Raw genomic sequence first — 26562 nt, 5'->3', positions numbered from 1 at the left:
TATTAGCAGCTCTCTGGCTAAATAATCTCTTCTCTTCTGTTTTCACATACTCACTATCATCAGAATATTACAGAAGTGATTGCCTCCTGTTTTTCATTTAAATGTTAATTTCTGATGAGTTTATTTTTTGAATTTTAGTTTTCTACTTTCTGATCAAAGTAAATGCTGTCTAATTCTCTTTTAAAGAGTTTTCGTGGAAGTGTAAGGATTTTGAGAGCAGAACAATGTTATTTATATGTAGTTTGGTTAGAGGGGAATGACTTCATGTGCCTGGTACAATGATATATTCAGGAGCTTTGACAAGACCTCTGCTGATATTCATCTTTTCTCAAAAAACAGAAGCAGAATCAAAGTTATAAAGTTAACCTAAGTAGATTTTGATGTGAAGAACAGCTCACTTTTAATGTGCACAGTGCACAAAGAGTCCTTTTTGTTCCCTGGAAAGGCCTCCTGTATTTGCAGCATAGGAATTCTAGTGGTCATCTGCATAACAGTGCACAAAACTATAGTAGATTATTTGAATTGCTGCATTTCTCGGAAAATGTTTGATTGCAATCTCCCTACAGATCTGTTTGCTTCAGACAGTGACAAAACCACCAGAACACACATGATGATAGGGGATTTCCACTTAATTAGATGACTTTCGCTTTCACGCTGCACAGAGATGCCCGCTGGGAGGCAGTCTTTACACGCACTCGATCTGAACGCTGGGAAGACTGACGTTTCCCCAAATTCATTCAAGGGGTTTTCTCGTAGCTATTCTAGGTGGACTTTCTTTACAATGGATTTACATGAAGATGGAATGAAAGGGATTTCTACCCTTCAGTCTTCAAAAATTTTTGAATTAACACTCTGTATTTAGCAGGCACATCAATATCTGCAATACAGGACAAGTATCAGAAAATAAACTATTAATTAAACAAGTTTGAGCATGCAGAGAGAAAATAATAATTTAGGGTTGATTTCTGTGGCATAAATTCCAATTTTTATAAGTTTACGGTTTAACATTTGCCCTTGTGGCGCACACATGTGGCAAGACAGGAAAATAACTGCAAGTTTGTTTTTATATCAATTTATGCTTTATAATAGGAAATGACTGAAATAAGTAATCACTTTGAGTATAAAATAGAACTTGAATTTTGCAATTATATTCAAAATTACTTCTAAATAAGATTCTCAGCTTGGCTGATGGCTGTGCACAAATCAGGGTGCCACAGAAGAATCTGCAGTTAGGGATGTGGATCTCTGTGTCAAAGGTTAAGCATGGCACAGGCTCCTGTACACCTGTTTCTGTAGCCATTTGCCTGATTATACATTACCATGTTGTACACTTACATCCAATCAAATAAAAAGTATCGATATTCATCTTCAAAATGACATGCTAAATACTACATCATTCATATAGTAATGCAGCTCTAGCTGTAATTTGCTTACAGTGAAATTTGAAGGGTGAGAATAATATCCTTTATTACTCCAGCCAGCGCAGTTAGAGAAACTAGACAAGACTTCTGATACACAAACATTTTTTGTGATGAAGAACAGAAGAAAGGCTTATGTCCCTCACAACTTCTGCTTTTTTTCCTTGACTGAATTAGCTGGTTTGCAAGAAGTTATACTACCTCACCAAATGGTGTTGCTTCACTGTAAATTTTGTCAGTTGCCAGTCACCCAGAGGGACTATCATGGCAGCCAGGAACTGCTGGAAAATTTTAGGAAAACCCTACACACTTGCTCATACTTTCCCCTGAACTCCCATCCTAGTGGCTAGGTGATGCAAAAATGAAGCATGTGAGCCTAATCTTGCTCAATGTTATTCTTGTCATCAGGCCTTAGAAATGAAGAATATGGTGACATAGTCTTTTTTTGGTAGACATAAGTGTACAGTTCTCATGCTTCAAGCTGGACTCAGGCCGGCTCTGGTCAAAAATTGTTTAGCTCCAGTTAGAGTTGCTTTGTGTTCAAACTAATGTGGGACTCATTAGTTTGTGTGTACATGCATGTGCAGCCTCTCAGCAAGACTCACTTTCTCAAGTACTGTACAGTGTTTAGTACAACTATATAGCTGCTGATCTGCAGTTGGCCCATATTCATCAGACTTAAAGCACAGGCAGAGTGAAATCACATCTGCATGCCAGAAACAGTACAAATTACGTCTGCTTTTATGCAACACAGGTAATTGCCAGGGATGTCTGAAGGTCTGCCCTCACTGTCCGAAAGGATCTGGGGGCAACCATTTGAGCAACTTGTGAGCATAACTTTGAAGGTGGACAGCAGCATGTGAATATGAGGGGAGGGAGAGTATAGGAAGATACCTGCATAAGTAAATTGTTTTCTTTGAAATGGCACAATGCAATTTTGCTTTGCTGTTAAGAAGCAAACCTATGTTCAACCACAAATGCAGTATGGAAGCATTGACATAGAATCAATGTTCAGAAGTTATTTCAAAGAACTGACTATATGAACATACTAAGAAGAAACAAAAAAGCAGGCCAAATATGTGGTGGTGTCTTCTCAGTTATTAATGTTCATAAACTACTTAATGCACTTTTGACCTTCTCGTGTTGATTAATTTAACACATGGGAGGGGGCTGGGGGGACTATTTTCTATTATTAGTATGGTCGAGCATAGGGAGCATTTGAAGCACTTGCTCACAGCACAAACATCCATGTTTTTGTAGGAATAAGCATAATGTTGATGCTAAATACAGAAACAATCTCTAAAAGATTGGTTTAAGATGTGTGGCTGTTAAGGACAAACATTCTTTATGTTTAGCTTGTGTTGCAATAAAAGATAAGGAGGATCATGCCATGGTCCTAGAGAAAGAGACCACAGGAAAAGTGCTTCTGTTCACTTATTGATCACTAATGCAGTGATTAATTGCGTTAGAATTATCAGTTAGGTAAAGAGGGTGTTTATCTTATTATATATGCACCCATATACAATGCCATTCTGTTTGGCCTATTTTTCTTGCATATTTGATTTAAGTGTATGTTCATCAAATCTGTTTTTCAAAACTCTGTTTTCTGTCTTGGCTCTTTTTCCTGCAAAATTACCACACATCCATAAGAAATATTCATCCTTTTGAGCCTGCTAAATGTAAACAGCTCTCAGTTTTACAGTGACAGAACTGCAGAGGAGCTGCAGTCACCTCAGGGAAGGAATGTAAACTGGGCTAAGCATCTATCAGCTCACAAATAGCTCTTTTTAAAGAACTTAGATCTTAGTTGTTTGACTCTGGTCCTATCAAGAGAAAATTGCTCTGTACTGTGAGTGACATAGGCATATTCAGTGCTTAAAACATTTCCCAGAAAAAAAATAATGTAACACAGTTATTTTATTCCTCTCACTCTGAACATTGTATCCTCATTATTTTTAAAAGAATTCTTCATTGCATTATGTTATGTATTATATACCATATGAAAACATAGCAGACTGTCTATTCTAGCAACTTCCATCAATCAACTAGCATTAGATAGAATGGTCTGGATATAGATTTTAATATCATTAAAAACCCCATGCTTATTTGTCAGATAATAGGTCATTATATATGTCAAGCTTTCCTTGCTGTTCCAGCAGATGCAATAGAAGACAGTATTTGTGATCCTAAGCATTCCGTATAATTTTAATCAGCTCTGAAATAGTTTCTTGTCTAAACATGATTTTTGTGCAGAGAGGTTCATTTGGAAATTGATTTGAAATGTTTCCAGTTACTATTTTTTTTTTAATTTGACACAATGAAACAGAAGACAGTTCTAAAATTACTACCCTGCATCTTCTGCTATTAAGAATGGGCTTTGATTTTTCTTACAAGGTAGGTTCAGTGGATCATATAATTAGAGATAATAGATGCAATCATAAGGTATTAAATAAAAAGTGGCCAGGGAGCTAGCGCTACTTCACTACTAAAGCCAAGGGAATTTATAAATAATATTGCAACTAAAATAGAACAGTTTGAAGCATTTGCATTTTTAAAAAGGCTATTTTTTTCGTCCTAGGTCACAGTCATATTATTCAAAGGTATCCTGCAATATTCGGCACTTCGTAGCTTAATTACATGAACTGCTCAGGACGGGGAATTGTGCCGTGTTATAACCGGGAACAAAAGCTGAGAGAGAGAAGAGGTTGCTGGGGCTGGAGCCAGCCAGTTTGAACCGGCCCCAGTGAGCAGTGAGGGGGAGCAGAGCGGGGCTGGGGGAAGGGGCGCTGGGGGAAGCAGGCGGCGCTGGCGGCAGCACGGCTCGGCTCCGGCACTCCCCGCTACAGCCACCTGGATTAGCTCGTTTGCATGTATACTCGTTGGCATAATGCTCTGCGAAAGAGGCTTGGTACTAGCTCAGTCAGCAGCACAGACCTTCACGTTTTCGGGTGTAGTTCTGAATGCCTTTTCCGATGTGGATTTTTGAATGCTTTGCTGTTTGCTTTGAGATGGCCTGATAGAAGCAGGTGACAGAAGTTGTTCAGTGTTAAAACTTTACAGGAGACTAAAAAAAAAGACAAAATCAGAGATTTGGAGTCTCATGCACTGTGCATTTTGTTGTTAGTATTCATCTCATCTCCTCCCACCCCTTAACCTCAGTTATGTTATTCTTTTTTTGTTGCCACAATAAGCGGAATCAGTGTCAAGGCCAAAAGTTCATCTTTTTTTTTGATAACAGATAAACAGTTCTTATAAAAACAGCTTTGAGCAATTTTTATTTATCACACAACAGCTTTATTTCTGGTAGGTGATTAAAAAAAAAAAAAAAGTTTCAGCTCAAATCCTATTGGATGTTAATGCAAACCTGCTTTCCCTGCAGCTGCCTTGCCTGCCCCAAGCTGTCTTTCTCACATGCAATGTCCAATCTCTGCAGTTTGGGAGGGACCATAACTGGAGCCTCTCTGCCAGTACCCAGCAATCGTAGAAGAGCCTTGAAGCTGCTCATAGCTGGTGTATATAAAGAACTCTCTCCAGTGGTCTTATTTGTTCGATGGGTTGGTTTGTCACTGCTAGGAAAGCTACGTGGACCCATTTTTACCTGCTCCTGAAGGTAAGCAGGTAAAGGTCATGTAATTGGAACTGGCTTATCACAGAACTGCAGAACTGTAATCCAGCGTCTGGATTTTCATTTTAAAATATATTCCTAGGATTCAAGGATGTAGAAATACATTCAGATCACACCTCCGACTTCACTCTGACACGATAGTTTTTTCCTCATTCAAGTGAGAGATAAGTTCTCTGGTAGTTTTGAACTGCCTCATTCATACTAATATGAGGCTTTGAGGAATTAATTTTGAAGTCTTAGGTTCCAGCTTTTTTTTCAGATGCCTTTCTCCCTGAAAAAATTGCTAACACAGAATTGATCCAGATTTGTTGTTTATTTGTCCCATATCTCCCTACACTCCAGGCACAAGGAAGAGCTTTTTGCTTTAGTCAAATATTCTTTGAACCTGGCTTTTGTGGCTACATGCCTAAGATTTCCTTTAGTGCAGGATCTATTCTGTGTGTTCTCTGTCAGATGTAGGCTAAAGCCTGAATTGGGATCTTGCAGCTCTCCAAGGCTTTCCTGTTCATTTTTTGGAGCTAATGTAAGTTGCCTACTTTAACTGGTCACTTTTTCTACCCAGGGAGTCATCTACTATTTTACTTTTCCTGGCTGGGCCTTCAGACTCCTTCTTCCATGTGGCCTATTCCACATCTGTACAGCTGACTCAAATAGTGAGGGAATAAGCTGGCCACTGTGCTCTTAACTCTAGTGTGAGACATGCTTGAAATCAGGCCTACATATCATCATCAGGGTTAGGAAACAAAGTATTTCAACACAAGAGAAGAGTTTAAAATCAGCTTGGAAGGTATGTATAATGTTTGGGGGAAAATGCCAGATTCAGAAATTCATAATGAACCTGTCCCAACTGAGTATACAGTTTTTGATGAAACACACAGCCAGTCACCTTCCTCTGTACTCTCTCCCTGTCTTCCCTGTCTGTTGGATGGCCTCCTTTGAGAATATTTGCTTGATGAAACCAGGAATCTACTGGTTGTTTTGTGTCTTCTGTCTCACCATATCTGCCTGCAACTCCAATCTAGTCATTAGATTCCCTAGCAAACGAGTTATTAGCCATTGCATTTCTGTTCCTGTTTGAGTTTGACAGAGCAGGGGATTGGATGTTTTGTTTTTAATAATAGTCCAGGGATGCAGTTTAAGCACTTTTAGACCTAGGGATTCCATGTAGACTGAGATAATAGAAAGTCAAGCCTGTGATCTAAAGTTTCTCTCAAGAGGGGTATGAGTCACCAGTCAATCTTGTGACCATTATGCATATGTAAAACTATAACTTAAAAACATGTTCAATGTCTTCAATTTAGATGTATCTAAATATGATAAGTGCAAATCAATTGGTTGTTGGCTATTTTGGGTATCACTGATAAAATTTCTCTTTTACTCTAATTCTTATATCTGATCTTGGAATTTTGTTAGAACAAAAAGATTTTTGAAATACTGAGAGTACTGTGAAATGAAAGGACTGTTTCACATCCCAGGTTTTGTCCCACCCTTTTATAAACTGCATAAATATTTTTATGTATTGAAAGAAAATGTAGTAGACAAATTTAAAATGTAGATAGCAGACCTGGGTTTGATTTCTATTACTCTGAATAAAGAGAGGCAGTCTCAAGTTAAGGAACTGATTTGATGTTTACTAAGTGAGCATCAGAAATTTGAAGCTAGTAAGTGTGATAATATATGCAGACATGATCAAAATCGTGCCCTAAGCATTGAATATGTTTAAGCGTTTCATTTCCAGGGTCCCCTGGTACTAGTTTGTGAAACTAATGTTTCAAATTGCAAGGAATTAAGACAGAAACATACAAAAAGCAGCTGGCTTAATGACAATAAAGAACTGTGCATTCAAATTCCTCTAGCATTTGACAGGAGATCCTTTTTTTCCATTACATAATAAACCATGGAAAAGGAATTATACTATATGAACCTACATGACCTGGCCTTTTGGGTGTGACAGTCTAATGTACTAGGTAAGGTACAAACAGTATTTGGTGCTTTTTTTCTTTTTTAATCCATAAATCTATATATACATTTGAAAGAATTAAACTTGAATCACTTTTTATTTTTAAAAATTCTGCTAAGTCTGGCTTTTGACTGTTGTCTGTAAGCCCACTTTAGACAAAGGAGTTAATGTGTGTTCTACATTCTCATTATATATACAAATTTTCATGGATTACATACCTTGACATCTAGTCCACTTTGCTTTCAAGACAGACAAAGTTGGATTAGGATTTATATTCATTGTACAAAGTCAACTCAGTGAGAAACTATTACAAAAACATTGTCTTATCCACTGCTCACCAGAACTTCTAGTCACTAAATATCAAAATAATGAAATAGCCATTACAGGGCGATTTCTTTGAGATTAGTTTCCTATACATGTGCTCTACTCCAGAATAAGCATTACTTCATTTTAGAAATCATCTCTGCATGATAAAAACTAGAAGAACAGTTGTTCTGTTATTTCTTCCCAGCTCTTTTCACATGTTGACAGAGCCACAGAACATCTAGCTAGACGAAGAATTTTCTATGTCTGAGTCTGAAAAAGTAATTAAGTCTGTACCCCTGAAGAAAGTCCATGGCACCAGTGATACAACTTCTGAATTCTATAAATACTTGAGCCACACTCTAGCACCTATTTTTACAGTGTTATTTGAGAACTAAAAGTTGCACTTGGTACCTAATCTATGTTATTGCTGGTAGTGATAGGTACAGTTCTAGGATCCTTACCTTTTTGGCCTATCTAATGCATTTTTGTTTTTAAATCTAAATTACTGCTTAGAGCACTAATGACCCAGTTCTTTCCCAGAGTTGTATACAGGTGGGGTGAGTCTGTACAAAACAGATAGAATAGAAAGAGATTATTTAATAGTAGGTATGATTCTGCATCAGCTGGCATACTTGTGATTGTTTTATTATAGGCAGCTGAAAAATCTTGTCTTCAAGTGGAACCATCTTAAATCTTTACTGCTTGTAAATGTCTACATTATTTACTTATTCAGGTTGATCAGTGTGGATCCAAAAGTCAATCTTTCTATTAACACAACAAAACACAAAGGTTTTGTGTTACTTGTCTGTTAGGGAGGGAAACCTTCTTTAACTTTTTAGTTATGGAGTATTTTGCACAGAGAAAGCAACCATTTAAAGACAGCTGTATCACAATAGATGACACCGTTAACTAAACTAGTCATTCCCTAGATCATATTTTGACATTTAGAAGCAACCTGAATCAAATATTGCCAGAAATATTTAAAGAATATTGGCATTTCTTTAATATCATAGCTTACAAATAATAGTAGAACTATGGGACTTATCTGCTAGGGCTTGCTGAAGAATGCTTAGTGTGTGTAAAGTAAATTTCCCCTTATGCGTTAAATGCTTCTGGCAAAACTTAAACTGCTTCAATTAAATGTTCCTTCATATCCCACCAGACTTCACCTTGTACTAGCCCTCCTAACCCATAAATGAAGATATATCCCAAAGCCATCTGATGATCTTGCTTTCTGCACATAAGGCTCTGTTATTTTCTTTAGACAGTGGAGAGCACGCGTCCTGCCAGCAGAGATGCTAGCGGAAAGGATGACCATCTACCGTCAGGACTCTCTGCTGGAGGTTACTTCCATGGGACACCTGCTATTTGAGCTGCTTAACAGTAATGCTGTAAATAGGACCCAGATTACCTTTAACAGTTTAACTAGTATGTCTTTGCTTAGTCTAGTTCATTTTAAGTGAAGAAGAAAGGAGAAATCAAAAGACCAATCTCCAGGCAGAGGTCACAAGTCTTGCAGTTTGCATAGTGAAGCCAGAAGACACTATGTGTCTGCAATTTTATCTTAGCTTTTTCAAGAAGATGGATAAATAGTTATCCTTCATGGTTGGCTAGTTGTATAAAGAAGTATGGCAGGCCTCTGACACTATGTTTAATATATTAATCAAGAGGGAACCCTGATTTGCATCCCAACCCCAATTTCTGGTGAATCTCACCTATACTGTGTTGTGATTTCTGCTGGAAGGAAACCCAGACATGCAGGCTGACAGGGAGTTGCAGTTTACTCCAGCTAGAATCAAGGCTCTGGGGAGTGACTTCAGAAATAACCTGAAGAGGAAAAAAGTAACTATTTAGTGTCAAGAGTTAACAGGTCCTTTTTCCCTTGTAGTGATTTTACTTACCCAGCATCATGCATGGCTGACCCTGGACAGAGTCCTAAATTCAGTTTATATGTAATAAATGGTCATGCTGTCAAATTCTTGTGTACTTACTGCAGAAGACTTGTGCCTGAACTTTAAGAAAAGCTTTCTCCAGAAATATAGGAAGCGAAAAGTCTCATTAATGACAGCTTTACCTTGAAAACATGTCCTAGGCATAGAGAGATCCCATCTGAGAAGCTTTTAGAGCCCCCCAAAAATCTTTCACTGCAGGTCTCCTGCTCAGGGTCTAATCTGAGCTTCTGGACAGAAAACAAGAGAAGGCAGATTCTGCCAGAGAAAGTGCATGCCCATTAGGAAAGGTTGGTTTGGGTCTGTCAAATCAGCCTGTTGAGATTGCCATAACTTATGTCTGGGTACTTGAAACTGGAGAAGACTGAAGAGGTTTTTTTAAAGGTATTAAAAAGCAGCTTTTGCAGCTCCTCTGTTTGCATTAATGGGGCAGAAGTGTTGTGTTATGGAAGATCTTGCAGCAGGATTCAGGCACTTTGGCTTGTGTTCCATAATGACTGGCAAATCAATGTATACCTTTGGCCTAGATCTAAACAGAGGCAATACTATGAACTTTCTTTATTAGGTACTCTGTCAGATACGGTGTTCTGAATCTGTATGTAAAACTAAACAGGTTAGGACCTGCTAAAAGCCTTGTTTTTTCCTTATTTCAAAAAAAAATTGAGTATATCTTCTCAATGGGTATCATTTAATACATTCTTTGTAAGGGATGGTGTGATTGGAATAGAGACCGAATTATAACTGACAATACAGTCTGGTACTTGTGACAGACTTGCTTTGTAGAGGACTCACTTCTACTCCAGCGTCAGCTCCTAGCTGATGAGCTGTAGATCATGGTGCCTCGTGATCTTCAGGGGGTATCCTGCTCCCCTCCGATTACCTGCCCCCTTGCTTAGAGAAGCAAAAAAGTCCCTGAGGCTAAAAATAGGAACTGAGGAGGGCAGAGACTGGGTGCAGCATGAAACCTACTGGCATCCTGCTCTGATGGGGGAAGGGAATGAGCAACATATGGTTACTGATGTCTAATCACTATTTAAAATGGTTGCAAATTCTGCTGTTGCTTAATAAAGCGTAAACATCTTTATACAAAAGCACTGTGGGTCACTATATTGTAAGTACACAATCAACATTTCAAGTGATTTTACTTTAATTAGCTGCTTAGCTTTTCTTATTTAATGTGCCAGTTTAGTGACATAAAATCAGCATTCTTTAAGCAAATACTTCATAAATGCAAAATATCTCTAAATATATAATGCAAATTATACAGCAAAACCTTGGAATTACCGTTCATAAGGCACTTATATTTTAAAATATATGTTTAATGACTTAACTGAAGCCAAAGAAACAAAGCTAAATACTTAAGTCTTGTTTTTCTGGTGTCAGTAATAAAGCACTAATTCTTTGAATTATGATTCCACTAAAACAATTTTGTGATCAGTGAAGTCATTTAGCATTGATGTAAATTCACAAAGGAACTTAGCTTCTTATTTTTGCATCATTAATACAGAATAAAGATGAGATAAAAAAGTAGTTATTAGACTTCCCTTTTGACCTACTTACATACTATGTTTTGAATCTTCTAAATTGTATTTTTCTTGATGTTCTGAAACATGCTGTGTGTTGTATGGTTACTTTTCCAGAAAGACTGTCTTAGAATTTTTGCTAGTGTCTATAAATCTTTGTGTTTTTTGGTACATCCTTTGTTGGTATTTTTGTCCTGGCATTTAATAACAGAACACAAAACACAAAAAGAACGCTTGGCTTACATCAGTGCTGTCCTGACCTACAGAGCAGTAACAAAAAAAGTATGATTCATAGGCACTATTATTAAGCAGTGTCCCTGTGTTCCAGGAGGGTACCCCATTTTTACCCATATAAAGTAAATTCAAAGCAAAAGAGAGCAGTTTGGTGAAGACATGAAAGTTTTAATGTGTTTTTCTTTCCTATGCTATTGTTCATTGCAATTAAGTCCAACAAAAGGTACAGCACGATAAATTCTGTCTTTGATACTGTTCCTTTTCTGGGATTGTATTGGTATAATGACAAATAGAATGTGGTTGGGCTTTTTGTTTTCTTTTTTCATAGAAATGCATGTTAAAAAAGCTGTGTCAGGAACAAAATAATCTTTATCTATCTGGCACAATTGAATTTTGAATTAGAAAAATTCTCTTTTATTAATTTATTCTTAATGTGAGAAGAAATGAAATAGCCACTATTAGGATCAGTTTCTGTAAGATATATGTGAAGACATTTACTTACAGAAGAAGACAGTGGGTAAAGCTTTGTGAATTTAGGCTCTTCGTACGCAAGAGAAATTTACAGAAATTACAGAAATGCAGCATAAATATACTGGCATAACCTTTATCAATACACTCGTAAGTACTCTGGACAAATTGACAGCTTGGTCTGTGGGCTTCTGCCAGTGGGGAAGGATCTTGTAATCAGGAAGTCTGAAAAGACACAGGATGCAAGGGTGCTTCCTGCTTGGATGCGAAAGTGAAACTTTTGAGCCAACAGATGCAGCAAGTCCTAGCTGAGTACCTTCTTCCAGAACTAAATGCGTATTGTTCTGCTGCTTAATGGTTTTATATCTGCTTGGGCTTGCCTTCTGAAAACAACAGAGATACACAGAACTATACCAAATTAATCCACAATTATCATTCAGGGCACTAATAACAAGAAAATAGGAATGTAATGACTTGGACGTGGCAATGATCATGTCCTCTACTGAGATTTTTTTTTGAATAAATCATCCCCAAAGCCTGTTCAAACCAACTGAAAATGACCCACAGCTTTTTTTCTAGAGCACAGCAAGGTTTTCTCCTTCTTTTTCCTCCTCCCAGAACAACATACTGCCATTTCAGCACTTCTTGAAACACAAGGGAAAGACTGTAACTAGGGTTTGTTCTCCCCACATGGAAACATTTTTACAATTCTTAACATTATAGATCAACTCCTGATTATACATTACTTATTTTACTTTACACCTTATTTTATTTATTGCATAATGGATTTATCTGTGCATTTACAATATCAGTGGTGAAAGTTTCTGATTTCTAGTATTTCTGAAGAAGTTAAAGTATAGCTAATGAGCTATAGCTAATAGCACATTAGATCACATCAGATATACTTGGATCTTCGTAGAACAAAGATTTTTTTTCCAGTATTTATTGCAATGTTAGGCTGAAAATATAGGAGAGAATCTTAAGATTAATAGTTTCAGGTTGGCAGGCACATGGTAAATCTATTTATTTATAGATTTTAACAGAAAATTCATTAGGTTTTGTATATTTTCTGACTGAGAACAGATTACATGATGTGATTTGCCATAAAAAAACAAGTTTGTCTTTATAAAGGAATATTCTTTCATCGAAGTATTGCGAATTCAGGAATTTTACTGCACTTCCATGGGACAGTTCTAAAAGGAGGTAAATACACCATAATGGTAACCATTTTAATACAGTATTTTTCAAACGAGTTCAAAACAATTGGTGGAAGCCATGATATAGGCTTAAATCCAGAAGTAATAGAAAGTGCTGATATTTCGGTTTTCCATTTGGAATCATTGGCCTTCATCACTATTGAAATTTTGAATAAAGAGAAACAAACATTCAAGGCTAATTCTTCAGTAGAATTCATAAAAATGTGCATTGTCCTGTTATAGTAAGCATCATTGCAAATGTTTATAGTTCCTTTATATCTTAAAAAATAAAATGTTTGTAGCGTTTAGTATACTTAGAATGAGAAATACTGCAAATAATATGGTATCTATAGCAATTCATTAATATCAAGGTTTCTTCAAAGACACTCGCAACTTTATTCACAGATAAATTTACCCATGTGCAGTCCTGGATTCGGTCATACAGTGATGAAGTAGTATATGGCAGTACACATAATATGTGAGTTTTGTGTATATATGTCCAAAAACTGACTTAGTCCATTCTGGTCAGAGGTACAGTTTAAGGTCTTTACTTCTATGGTTCAGAGTAGAGATAAGATCTGTTTCAATGTATTGCATGCTGTAGCCTCATTTTAAAGTCTATCATCTAGCAGCATTTCAGCATGGGGCAAGTTGTAATTAGTGCTACTTTGTATTCCAGTTATTTATTATTCTTACATATTTGCTCTCATTTAAGTTTCAGCCAACTTACTTTTCACTCAGCTATTTTTTACCGGACTGATACGGAGTTGCTTCAGTCTTCATGTCGTTCCCTTTCCTCTTTTATATAATACTTGAAATGCAATTTTCACTTAGACAAGTGGAATTATTGTTTACTCTGTAAATTTATGTAACAAGGCAAGTTTTGCTCCTCCAGTTCTGACTTCACAAGATTTCAATAAATTCCTTTAGCATTAGAAAGCTGACTGATTCCTTGACATCATCTATACTTGGCATTAATGAATATGTCATGTATATTTGGATGGTCATATTACATGAGAACAGTGTAATTTTCTTATATGGAATTTTTGGCAAAAGGTTTTTAGTTATGTAAATGAAGAGAAAATAATGTAAAATTTCTGGTAAAACTAAGTAGTGAGGCAGGAAAATGAAATAAATTAAGTATGGCTCCAAATTAATAAAATTAAAATCTTCACATTTTCAGAGGAGACAGTGATGTTGAACATTGTTGTTGGGATAAAGGCAGGCTGGTTAATAGAATTAATAGTATGGAATGAAAGTTACCACTACTGAGGTAGAAGCAGAACCCAAGGGATTGGTGCATTCATACAGGGGAACAAAAGGGACCCCACCCCTAAATTTGAGAATGCCAGCATGAGACCTTGCAGGTCTAGCAGAAAGTGTTTTTTAACAAATCCATCAATTCAGAGTGATACTGTGTGACTGAAAAATAGTACATTAAAAAGGGGACATAATCTTTTGCAACTGCAGACCCATTAATTTGGTCTAAGTAGCATGTGAGAGTTTAGAAAAAAATGCATCAAAAAACAGAGAGATAAGAGAATAAGGTCTCCCATGTGTTTATGCTTAGACCATGTCAGACTAACCTGGTAGTTTTTTTCTAATAAGATAAATGGAGTAAAATACTTAATATGTCACATAATTAGAAAATAATAATAGAGGAGTATTAGTCCAAGAATTTGAACATGGGAAGAGAAAGACTAATGGAAAAAAAGACAGCTATAAGAGAGTGGTGAATAGAGAGAGGTATTTCACTGATCCTAAAGGACTGGTCTTTGGAAGAGAAAATAATGTGCCCTGGCAAAGTAAACCAATGGCATAAAACGGAGAAACACTGTCGCTATAAAGGGGTATTGGGATAGCAATCCAGATAGCATGTGGAAAGATGCGAATAGCTTTGAAGATTGAAGCATGAAATAGGGTAATATTTGCTAGTTCAAAAGTGAAAAGTCATAACTTGTAGGTTAATAGCAGAAGCTTTTCCTCTCTGGAGAGAAATAATCAGTTAGAAATGAGAAGAAAATGCAGATGTACTAGATAACCATGAGGTAACCATGCTATTACCATATATCAGAAAAGGTGGTTTCATGGGATATAAGGACATACTGGGTGAGAACCTTCTGAGACCTCTGCAGCTCCTCTTCATCCAACCCTGAGTACCTGTTTTCAAAAAGGACAGAATCAAAGTGAAACTGGCATAGAAAAGGACTATGAAATTGGAATAGAAACTGGAGAGACTTTCATAAAGGGAGAATACACAGAAGTATAAATTTCACGGTGCAGTACATAGGATTACTTTGAGAAACAAGGCAAATTGATCCAGACAGAATGCTGTATTTGCAGAACTGAACTGCTTTTGCTGCCCAGCCAAGCTCCAGCATTTCCTATGGAGTACTACACTGTGCAATGATTGGCTTATTTAGCCTTGAAAAATGAAGTCTGAGGTAGAGTACTGCTGCTTTCTGTGAATTCATGATAGTGCAAACCCCAGGGAGGAGGAAAAGCTGCTTACCAGGAGAGGCTTCTAACAGAAGAACAAATAGATGTAAATTGACCATGAGTAAGTTTAGGCTGAAAACCATAAGGCGGCTCTTAACTAGAAAAGGAGTGAGGTTCTGAAACAGTCTACTGCTTGGAGACCGTGGTTCAAAACTATTCTTCTTCATACAGAAATGTAGTTTTATAAATCATCTCTTATTCATTTATAATTTGGTGTTGATGACTTAGGTTGAATGCCCAGGTTCTAATGTGATTGTATATAATTGCTAGGTAATTGTCTTAGCCCTATAAAGGAATTACAATATTCTGGTTAATTAACTGATCAGTTCAGCTGTTGAATAAATGACTGTCGGATAGGAACCCTGTGAAAGATATTTTTTTTTTTTTTGCTTTAACAGAAGTGCATTGATTTACCATCTTTTGGTTTTTAACCTTTATTTGTTCATTTTATCAAGAAGAACCTCCTGAGTGATATGAATCACTGTTGCACAGAAATATCACACACAGGTTAACGAAATTACCAGCCTATTACTTGAGTGACTTGAGTTACTTGTTATCTCTTGATTAAATCATTTCAGGTTAGGACTGATCATCTTGACAAGTAGCAGGAAAAAGCATTATGTATAGTGTCTGCATAGAACCAAATGCCAAGTTACAAAAAATTGTTTGCTAAGGAACATTTTAAAATCATACGATCTCCATAAATAGAGCTCTTGAACTATTGGAATCAAGAGGAACCCATGCCATAGGTGGTTTATGTGGGGTTTTTTTTTAATGCTCCAAGAGAGAATAATCTCTCAAGACGTTTATTCCAATATATGTTACATCTTTGCCTTATTACATGGGTTGCCCATCGCAACTAGAAACTAAGCAAAGTACAGAAGACATGAGGCAATCAGGCCTAAGGGGCAATTTATGTGGAAGGTGCTCCTTGTGTGTTTTCTTAACTGCCTCAGAGATCATGGGAGAAAGGTTTATTCAATGGCCTGCACTGCTTGTGCTTCCACTAAATTGTAGTGTATTGCATTATAAGCTGTGAGTTGCAATGCTGCCAGTATTTGACAGAACAGCGTAGTTTAAGTATGATCTTCTTTCCAAAAATTTCAAAATATTGTCTACCATTTGATTTTTGGGTTATAAACCAATTCCCAGTAGAGCACTCGTCTCTTCTGCCCAGGATGCAAGGCAAAAATTATATGAAAAATACTTTTTTTTTTTTTTGCCTTAAACACCGTAATGCCACATTACAATAAATTCTTAGCTGAGTGATTACTTCAGCCTTTTAGCTGTTTTATTTCTTCAACAAGCATCAGTATCCGCAAAAGGTATGCATCTACTATTTATGACTTGTATGTTTAGCAAAAATTTGGATCCTTCATATTGTTTTGGTTAGAAAACTGTTGACAGAGCTAGATATCTTTGATGATTTTTTTCTTATATACAAAACATATAATTTTTTTTCTTGAAACTCTGGAAGAGACTAGAAATGATAGTTTTTCTGGTTACAGCTGCAAAAGCCTTTCAAGCCAACATTCAGCCCAAAAGGTGCCAGAAACATGTTCCCAGGACTTGCTCAGTCTGTGTTCTTGTCTTTGCATCCCTTCTTTGTCTCTGTCCCCAGTCTGTCAATCCGTCTCTGACATATACATAAGCCTTCAGAGGACAAGAGCCAGTAAGCCCTCTTGGCCTATGTGTGTCTTGTACTGTGCTTGCTGTAACTGCAGGCATTTCTTCACGTTTTGTAAAAAGTACTGTTGGTACTGTTTGAGCTAGCTGGTGCGGCAGAGTTGTTTATGTAAACATTTCTTGTGTTTATCCCTAATGGAAGGCAGCTATTGCACACATATTTCAATTATTTAACCCCCTCCAGACAATAACATTTGTTTCAGCCCTGTCAGTATTTGGCAAACAGCTGTCCATATTAAGCTGTGTGTTAATCTCTTAATAACTGAGTGTTGGCATGGTTAGATTCCAGTTTCCAGCAGAGCACTCAGGAAGTCCCCAGAAAGCACTAGAATTGCTTCTTTTTCCTTTTGGCAATGAAATGGCACCTCATAAGTGTTCTTAGTCTGGTTGTTGTCCAGCTGTTCATTGTTATTTGTTCTGTTTCAGTATTAGATAATATTGTCGATGTGAGAGATACCTATTTGCTGTAGTATTTGTCTATCAATATACACAGCCCATCTTCATAAAGATTTTTTTCATGGTAAGGAGACTTTGTATCTATAACAAAAGTACATATATGGTGTTGGATAACTCATGCCATTTCCAGGGATATGCCAAAACACTTGGTATACTTTAATGTCCTTCCCCACCCCATCCCACCTCAAAAGTTACATTAAATAACTCAGTTTTGAAACAGCCTGCACAATCCATAAACTGTTATTACTAAAAAGTCAGTAGGTTGTTGCTCAACGTAGTAGTATTCTTTGTGAAGGAAAGGAAAAATCATCAATTGGTGCAGGCATTCAGTAGGTAAATTGAGCCTTTCTTTATGTGAAGACATTAATTCTTCAATAAAGGCTGCTTGTAGAACTATTTCCTCAGTAAAAAAAATTCACAGAAGGCAGAGCTGAAACTCTTTGAGATGTATTTTAATTTTCAATGTGTGCTTTGTTTTTTTCCCATGTCTGTTTTAATATAGAATAAACCAATAACGTCTCTGTTATACTGAAATTGTCTGGTGGGGTTTAGTGCAGTCAGGGTCAGTAGTGAGGTATCTTTATTTTGTAGACAAAAGACTGGCTACTGATCAGGCCAAGACACTATCCTCTGATCTTTGGCATGATTTGGAACATCACATATCTCTCTAGTGAGTATGAAATTCTGCCCTACTCTTAGGCAACAGAAGAAATGCTTACTCCTTTTTATCCAGTAGTACAATCTTATGCGATGGAGTATAATATTGTTAGATGTCTGATAGTTTGGAAGAGATTAAATGTCTCAAGTTTGTTTCCTTGTTTTGGGGTGTTCCTTTTTCTAAGGGATTGGTAGGGCAGGTGATAAGATTTACAAGAGTTTCCCATGTGATATTCTGAGACTGTACAGAATGTGCAGATGAGATATGCAAGATATATTATAAAAGCTTTCAATGAGACAGTTAAACCCAACTATAGGTGTGTTGCACTTATTGCACAGCCTGAAAATGAAAATTATCTCAACATTACAGCTTGAATAGATCTGCTTTCTTGAATGTTCTTCATTCATAGAAGCTGGAAAACTGTGAGCCTGCTTATTCTTTCACACTGGTGTAATGTAAGAATAATTGCATTTGTATGGGTATGGATCAGAGGAGATTTGGGGCCTGCATGTCCAGTCAACAACATTAGTACTTATAGAAGACTAGTCAAGAAAGTCATCTGAGTGAATATGACAACGTTCAAGAAAAGGTGGAAAGTGCTAAGTCCATGTGAAATCATAGACAATAATGCAAAGATTATAAACAGAATATTTGTGCAATTAGAATTTGCAGGCAAAAAATGAAATAATCCGTTAAAGTGCTTACACAACACACCAATATTATGGTATCAATGAATTATTTTTAATATCTCTTGACAAAATTTCTGGCCCTACAAACATGAGTACGTAACGTGTCTTTATATTTTATGGAGGAAAATCTTCACCCTCAGTTCCAAAACTAGTGTCTAAAATTGCATGGCAAATAGTCCATGGGACAATATTAAACAATAAAAATTTAGTCTCTTTATAGTCTTTTCAAATATTAACATGACACATACCAGATTGCCTGCAAGAAATTTAAAGCTGGTCTCGTAGTTGACGATGTTCAAGAGTCACTTCTTTAGGGGGAATATTGAAAACAGTTTTCTAATGTATCTCTCCTTAATCTCTGGAACTGTAATTTAGTGTTTGTTTTTCTCCTAAACTGAAGATAATTCCTCTTTCTCATTATTATTATTATTATATTAATTTTGTTTGATTCCAATATGCATGTTCGTATTTTTTCCCCTGTAGATTTCGTTTCTGGGCTCAGCTTACATGAGCCAACATCTCTCAGAGGAAAGCTGCTCTGCCCTCGCATCTGTTACCCATTACCTTTACCTCTGCCAGTTCAGCTGGATGCTTATTCAGGTTAGTCTTTTAGTTTTTTTTTCACTTCCTCCCCAAAATCTCTTTAGAAGTAACTGATATTTATACTGTGTTCCTAGTATTTTTTAGTATATGTATGTTTGAAGTCTCGTGCTACTAGGGGAGCAAACCATTAGATGTTCTTTATTAAGCTGGTGTGTCCAGATCCAGCAGTAAATGTTCAAACTTCATAAAGATTTTTTCCACTACTATCGATTACAAGTGTGTAAGAATTTCCACATCTCACTTTGAAAGTTATCCTATAGAAATTACTTTCTAAAAACACAGAAGAACTGTTTTATTAGAGTTAATAGCTTTTCTAAGCATCTCTTCCGTGGTCTTTTGAAACAGTCTCTTAAAGGCAAAATGCAAGTATAAACTACACTGGCATTTTTGGAGTTGATATCATTTTAGTCTATAGACTTGCATAATGTGACAAGCATTTCAAAATGTAGCAAAGAGAAAATATAAGGCCAAAAGTTTGCATTAAACTGCATATTTCCAGGATTTTGACACATTATACAATAGTACATGATACTAAAAAAAGAAAAAAGAAAAAAAAACAGTGGAAGACCATGAACAATCAAATTTGACATGGAAAAGTATCAGTTGTAAGCTAGTCAAAGTAACAAGCTATGAGTTAATTTAAAAAATACATTATCGTTTCCTCTTCTGGAAATGTGTATTTCGCACTGTCTAATGCATAACTCTTGGCATATATTTGAGTAATGGGATTTGTCCATAGCACATTTATAGCACGCAGCATTATATATGCAGCTACAGACTTTTATCTCATTACCATACAAACCTTCTAATATGCAGGCTGTCAGACCATATCAAAAATGGCAAATTAGGCTGTATATAAATATAACTTTCAGTCCTAGTGACATTTGCACAGTCTTTGGCATTTTCCTGGGATTGTCTCAGGCAATTAGTTTAAACAGAGCAAAATCCCAAGAGCTGAGAACCCTAACAGCCTAACAGGGTATTTTAGATCCCATTTGATATGATGTATGCATTGTGATACAGTCACAACTATATGGCTTCATCACTTACACTATGGTTGCATCTGTTCCTAAAAATGGAGCACTGCCCTTTATTTATTTATTTTTCACTCCATACTAAACAGAGATTTAAACCGATCTGGCTCTAATGAGGCGTAATATTGTTTTTATTATGGTTGTTTTTTCCTCAATTTATGCAGTTAGCAAGAATAAATATTCTCTCTAGTGGACATTACTTTCTATTTTGTCAGTACTGAACTTTGTCTGCCATATTTCCCTTTCATATAGCTTAGCTTGTGACTTTCTCTTGGATTGACTAACCTAAATCATTTTGTCACCTGTAGATTTTACTATTTCTTTATTCCAAATCACTATTTCAGACCATTGGTGTATGAAATATCACATATCTTACAGTGAAGTTATGTAATATCTTTGCCCAAGATGAGAATTAGTTATTTTTTCCTATTTCACTGTCCTTTTCATAGCCAAGCTGTGATTTTTCTTTCACAAAATGATTACAGATTTGTACAGTAGTCCTCCTATGAAAAAATCCATAAAAACTTTTTGGGAAGTATGAATAGATTACATCAGATTGCATCTTTTTTAGTCATTTTTAAAATATTCTGTGAATTATAAAATTCACGATAAGCCTCATCCCTGAATTAGTCATGAGAGCTCTTCATGTAATTCAGAGATGACAAAGGTGCTTAAGAGAAGAATCCTTGATAACCTATTGAGTGATGCACTGTCAAGAGTAGCCAGGAATAAAAATCAGAGTGAAGGGGAATATCTCTTTGTCTAGGGACAGGTCTTGAGCTGTGAAAAAGTTCTGAAGATAGAAGGACCCAAGAAAGAAAAAAATCTGAAATGCAGATGAAACCTGCCCTCAGCTGCAGTCTCTGCTCCCCTTGACTGATAGTAGGGTCTTGAATTTGTATCTCCCACTATAGAGCTAAGTGGATCAATCTTCTAGCCATTGTTTATTTTGAGAAATCTCTTTATTTCTGCTGTTGTAACTGTCCCAATTTATAAAAATAATTATACATTTATTGAAACAGAAACTTAAATTTTTCTTTCCTAAGTATGTGCTCTTAACCACTTGCTCTTGAGTCTTTCTCCATACCATAATTCGTGTTTGATTACTCACATCAGCAGAAGAGATTGAGAAAGCCAGTTGTCTAGAGAGTGGAGCCCTCAGCTAACAGAAGACTGTTTCAATAGCCTGCTCTGCAGCACAGGGTTGAACCTCAGACTTCAGTGTCCTAAAGGTGTATCTCATCTTTGCCCTGTTCTGCAGCAGAGAAATAATGTATCCATCACATGGATAGCTGGAAGTATTCTAAGAGATCCAGTCCCCTTTGATGAAACTGGGCAGAGGACTGTCTATTCTGAGAATCTTTCTCAAAGGTTTCTGGAGCCCTTGTCTCAATTTAAGGCTTTGAATTGTAGCAGATGTCTCAGTTATAGTGCAGTCCATGTCACTAAGAAACTCACAGTGCGGTTGGGATGGGGACAGACTGCTTTACTCTGCTGTCAGGCTGTGAACATTGTCCCTTCTCTCTTACCATTTCTACCCAAAACAGTGAGGAAGCAATGCTCAGGCACTAAAGGAATGCCACGAACATCTCCGTCCTTGGTCCCCACAACAATATTGACAAAGCTTGTGGGGCCAGGGGAAAACTGGACTGATCTGGAAATTCTAGCTGCTACTGCTGTCTAAATGGCTGATTTAGATGCCTGGGAAATTGTATTTCTCAGAATCGATACTTAACACACATGACCTGATTTGGGAGACAGCATTACATCCTTAGTAATGTGTTTATACCTACATAGGACTTTTGTCTGGGACGTAGTAGGCAAAAATATGTAAATAGATTCTGTACCACTCATGCAGTCACTCTGCCCACTTGGGCGCTGTATAGAGTAGTGCATATGCTTGATCGTTGACAGATTTTATACATATCTGCTAATGCCGGCCTTGATCACTACACACAGAAGTGGATGAATATCATGATCAGGTTTGAGAGGTGTGCAATTTAAACTGCAGTACTCAAAATGTGCCTGGACAACATTTCCAGTCAACAAATGTCTTCAGGTAAAACCAGTTGTCTGCACAGCTGGACCTATACAGGTTGAACTTTGTAGTCCAGATCTATCAAAGATTTTCCCTTCCTAGATTCTAGGGCAACTTCCTTACCTTTTTGTCTTAATCTGTGCATCTTCTGTAGTTTATAGCCAGATACTACTAGCTCTAGTGCTTGCACGTAGCATTTTACTATATTTTATTAATGGTTACAACAACAAAATCCATAGCCTGGCATTCTAACTCTTTTTACAGTTTTAACTTGTATTTGTAGGCTTACATTCTCTATCACTATTTATACTACCCACATAGTTACTGAAATGCAGGAATGAGGAGGACCTCAGAGACCTGCTCTGTTGGCAGAGGCAGAATGAAGGGGCACATCAGATCATTGTTGCCACTTGCTTGTCTATATTGTTCTTGTCCTATTGTTTTGTCTTATTTTTTGGCTTTTATGGGGAATTTATATAGAATGCAAAGTGTTACTATCCTTACCCTTTTTTTTAAGGATAAAGCTTTCTTGAGCACAAGAGAAAAGGAGTGAGCAAGGTGCAAATTACTCTTCTTTGTGCCCACAGAGTGAACTTAACCTGGAATATTTGCCTCATACTCATGTCTGAAATTCAGAAGTTTTCCTTCTTAGAAATGTCCTCACCAACTGCTACCTTACAGCATAAGCCTGTATTGTCAAAAGCAGTCTTTTTATCTTAACAACATACTCTAAGGATGCCTTTCCATAATCTGTTATCCTTCCATCAATCTGTAGTATGACAACCAAGTATAAGTAAATAGAATTCTCTCTCTCTTTTTTTTTACATTTTCTAACTTGTTACAAAAAAGCATTTAAAAAAAAGTAATATGTTAAAAACTGTCTTTTGAGGGGGGAAAAAATAAACCTGTTTAAATCCTCAATTGCCAGTTTTGACATAGGAGAAGAATCGTGGGAAAAGATAGACTCTACACAGTTTGTTTTTATTTGAGCCATTGCTAAAGTGGAATAAATCAACAGAGAAAGTGCCAATGCAATAAGCAAAACAGAGTGAGTATCATGAGCCTGCTGTCCCCCATACCTGAATCCCCCTCCTGGATTTACTGGCACCTTAAAGTTTTCTGTAAATTTACTTGCAGACTTGTAAGACAAGTACTTATCTTACAGTAAGTATAATGCTTATTTTTAAGCATGGTTTATGGACTGCTTAACAGGATCCAAAAGCTAGTTATATGAAAGGATGCAACAATTCTGAAAATGAATGCCGTGCCCCATTCCTAAAAAGAAGGATGAAGGGAAATAGAAGCTTTCCCACTAAACTGGGAAAGACTTTACTTAAAGCATTTTTTTGCTAATCTTTACCTGACATCCACACCTATTGCTAAAGAAAGAAAAATAAATAAATAAATAAAGCATCCCACTTTGAGGAAGGTAGCTTCAATTGATTGTTTCACTCCAAAAGAAAGAAGTCGCTGAGTTTAGCTTTGTCTCATTAAAATGTTAGCTCAATTAATAATTATTTTGTATTCTACATCGAAACAATCAGAACTTGTACATTTGCTCTACCTGAACAGGTGAGAAATAACCTCTGTAGAACTGGTTATTGCAGCATGGCAACAGGAAAGGATTTGCTAAAATTAGCTCCATTGTTTGTATTTCATTGATTTAATTTTGGATCATCAAAAGGGGGTTGTAGACAAGAACTTATAATTATCAAGATAGAAATGTCACTGCAAATGAAATGGTGAACTAACTAAACTCCCTTAAATCTTTGCAGGAACACTGGTGTTAAGTGTTCTCCTATGATAAATCAGGTGGTACAGGTAAATGTGACTAAACAAACATAAGGCAAGGACATATGGTACCATTTCTTAGAAAACAATCTCAGTGGTATGACTGAGAACAATGGTGACCAGATAGTCAGAATTAGTAGAACGAACAATCCCTGAGTGTAATGGCATAAATCAGTTCAAGGATTTGCTGCCTGGAAATGTTCACAGTGAAGTACAGCCTAGTCAGGATTACAAGGCTATGTACTTTGAAGATTTCTCCACGCCTGTCTTCTGCTTCTCCTCATTCTTACAGCTAGCTTTTAACTGCACAAAGGAAAGACTCCTATTTCCTTTGAGATCAGGGAATATTTACTGGCATAAGGTGACAAACAGAATCTTGAATAAGTTTTCAATACAAGGGATAAAGTAAGGGAGAAAAGACTATTATAATAGATCAGCCAGTAAGTGAGAAAACCTTTTTAAAAAATGTAGATTTTTTTTTTCAAATCCAATTTTCAACTCTTTAATATTTTCTTCTCAGGAATGTTCAACATGGAATTAGTAGTTTTTCCTGTGTTTTTTTCAAGTTATACAGGCAGTTCCAATTTGCACATTAGGATTTTCCTGTGTTTCTTCAATGACAATTAAACTTGCCTTTGTTCACACACCACCCATCACCAAATGACAATGACAAATGCCATAACAATTATTTACATTAGTCTAATTGTATACACTGGGCACGTATAAAATGTCATTCTGTAGAGGAGCATTTAAAATGCTTACTAAACTAATAATTTTTATGGAAAACAAGTTGTATGTAATGTGGTTTATGATTCATGATAGAAAGTGTCGTATATTCATAGTATATAAATCACAGAACAAAAACTTTAATGATACTTGGCTGATGAGACTTACATAGGCAATCCACAAACCACTAATTAAGCACTTGATTGTAAAAATTCAGTTTGCCTGGATAAGCAGGAAGACAAACTGTTGGCTATGGGAATTCAGAAAGTTTTACAAACACAAATAATCACTTTACTGTCTTGGTACTGCGTATGGGATTCACCTATCCTAACAACAAGCAGCTGCAAGTTAAGCATATAAATCAGTCTTACGTGAAATCCCTGTGTAGTCAATGGAGAGATATAAGTATTATTGGGTAAGAATCACTGGGTACCTGAAGATGCCTGTCTCTTTCCATTGACTGTCCCAGGAGCCTAGAGGCACACACTTGGATTAGATGTCCTTTGGACAGAAAAAGGTAAAATTGATCCTTTATTCTTCCCATATAAAAGGTTGAAAATAATTATATAACATGCAGAGCTCTAGTTAGTATAATAGGTTTGAAGTGAAGAAATATTTTGCAATATATATTCTAATTATGGATGGTTTCAACATTTATTAGAAAGTAATAATGTATGGAAATATGCATAACTGTGTTAAGCGTAAAAAATGTTTCCACTATGAACTTCTTAAGAAAATGCAAAGATTGAGCAAAACTCTGCAAGTATTTTGTTCTATAAGAAGGGTTTCCTTGCTCATACTAACAGTTCTTTCAAGAGATTTCTGCTATCCCACTTGTTCATTTTGAGTCATATATGTTTTTAAAGTTCTCACTTATGTTGTTTGATAATGAGCTGAACATAATTCTGTGTCATTCTTTTGTGTGAAGGTATGGAAATCCAAGAAGAGAACAATTTTTGCAGTGCAAAAGTGGAATGTGTTGTACTAAACAGGGTGTCTCTCCCTCTCTGATAGTCTACTTCCAAGACTAACAATTACATAAATAAGCATGCTTCTTTTATAATCAGTCTCTTTTGGTTACTTATGGGAATAAAATGAGAACAGAGTATTTACGCTGGAAAATTATTATATATGTGCATATGCTGAGAGAGAATATGCCATATTATGACTTTCAGAGTGATTTGGGTTTTGGGACTGTTAATCATTGACTAAGTCTACTGATTAATATTCTGCTTTATTCTTTAGGCTGTTAATTTCTGGTACGTCCTGGTGATGAATGATGAACACACAGAGCGGCGCTATCTACTTTACTTCCTTTTGAGTTGGGGGCTTCCAGCTTTTGTTGTAATCCTGCTTTTAATTATTCTGAGAGGAATCTATCATCAGAGCACAGCACAGATTTATGGTCTTGTCTACAGTGATCTGTAAGTTTTTCTTTCCAAAAAGCATGAGCTAGTTATTATACTTTCCATGTTTTTATTAATTTGCTTGACTGTAGGCAAGGGGATATGTGTATGTCCAAATGCAGTAGGAGGCAGAGAGATTCCTGGACTAGTGGAAATGAAGTATGTCATCAGTAGGCGATGTAGTACTTTTCAAGCAATTGGAGTATATCCTCTGCAGTTTCTCCTCAGTTCCATCTTGGGCTAAGAATTGGGGTAGCCAGCTCAGGCATGTCTGTCTTGTCGGTAAACTCCGTATTC

At 36.5% G+C, this 26562-nt stretch overlaps 1 protein-coding gene across 1 annotated transcript in view; it reads left to right on the top strand.

Annotated features, from left to right (window-relative positions):
* LOC135325119 (adhesion G-protein coupled receptor V1-like) overlaps positions 1-26562 on the top strand; it is a 271435-nt gene that overhangs the window by 162943 nt on the left and 81930 nt on the right. Inside the window, exons 84-85 of the mRNA XM_064502689.1 lie at positions 19151-19267; positions 26105-26283. Coding sequence (XP_064358759.1) covers positions 19151-19267; positions 26105-26283 — 296 coding nt within the window. The remainder of the gene's footprint in view (positions 1-19150; positions 19268-26104; positions 26284-26562) is intronic.

The sequence above is a fragment of the Dromaius novaehollandiae genome, chromosome Z (assembly GCF_036370855.1).
Source record: "Dromaius novaehollandiae isolate bDroNov1 chromosome Z, bDroNov1.hap1, whole genome shotgun sequence".
Lineage (NCBI taxonomy): Eukaryota > Metazoa > Chordata > Aves > Casuariiformes > Dromaiidae > Dromaius > Dromaius novaehollandiae.
This window is presented reverse-complemented; position numbering and strand designations above follow the sequence as displayed.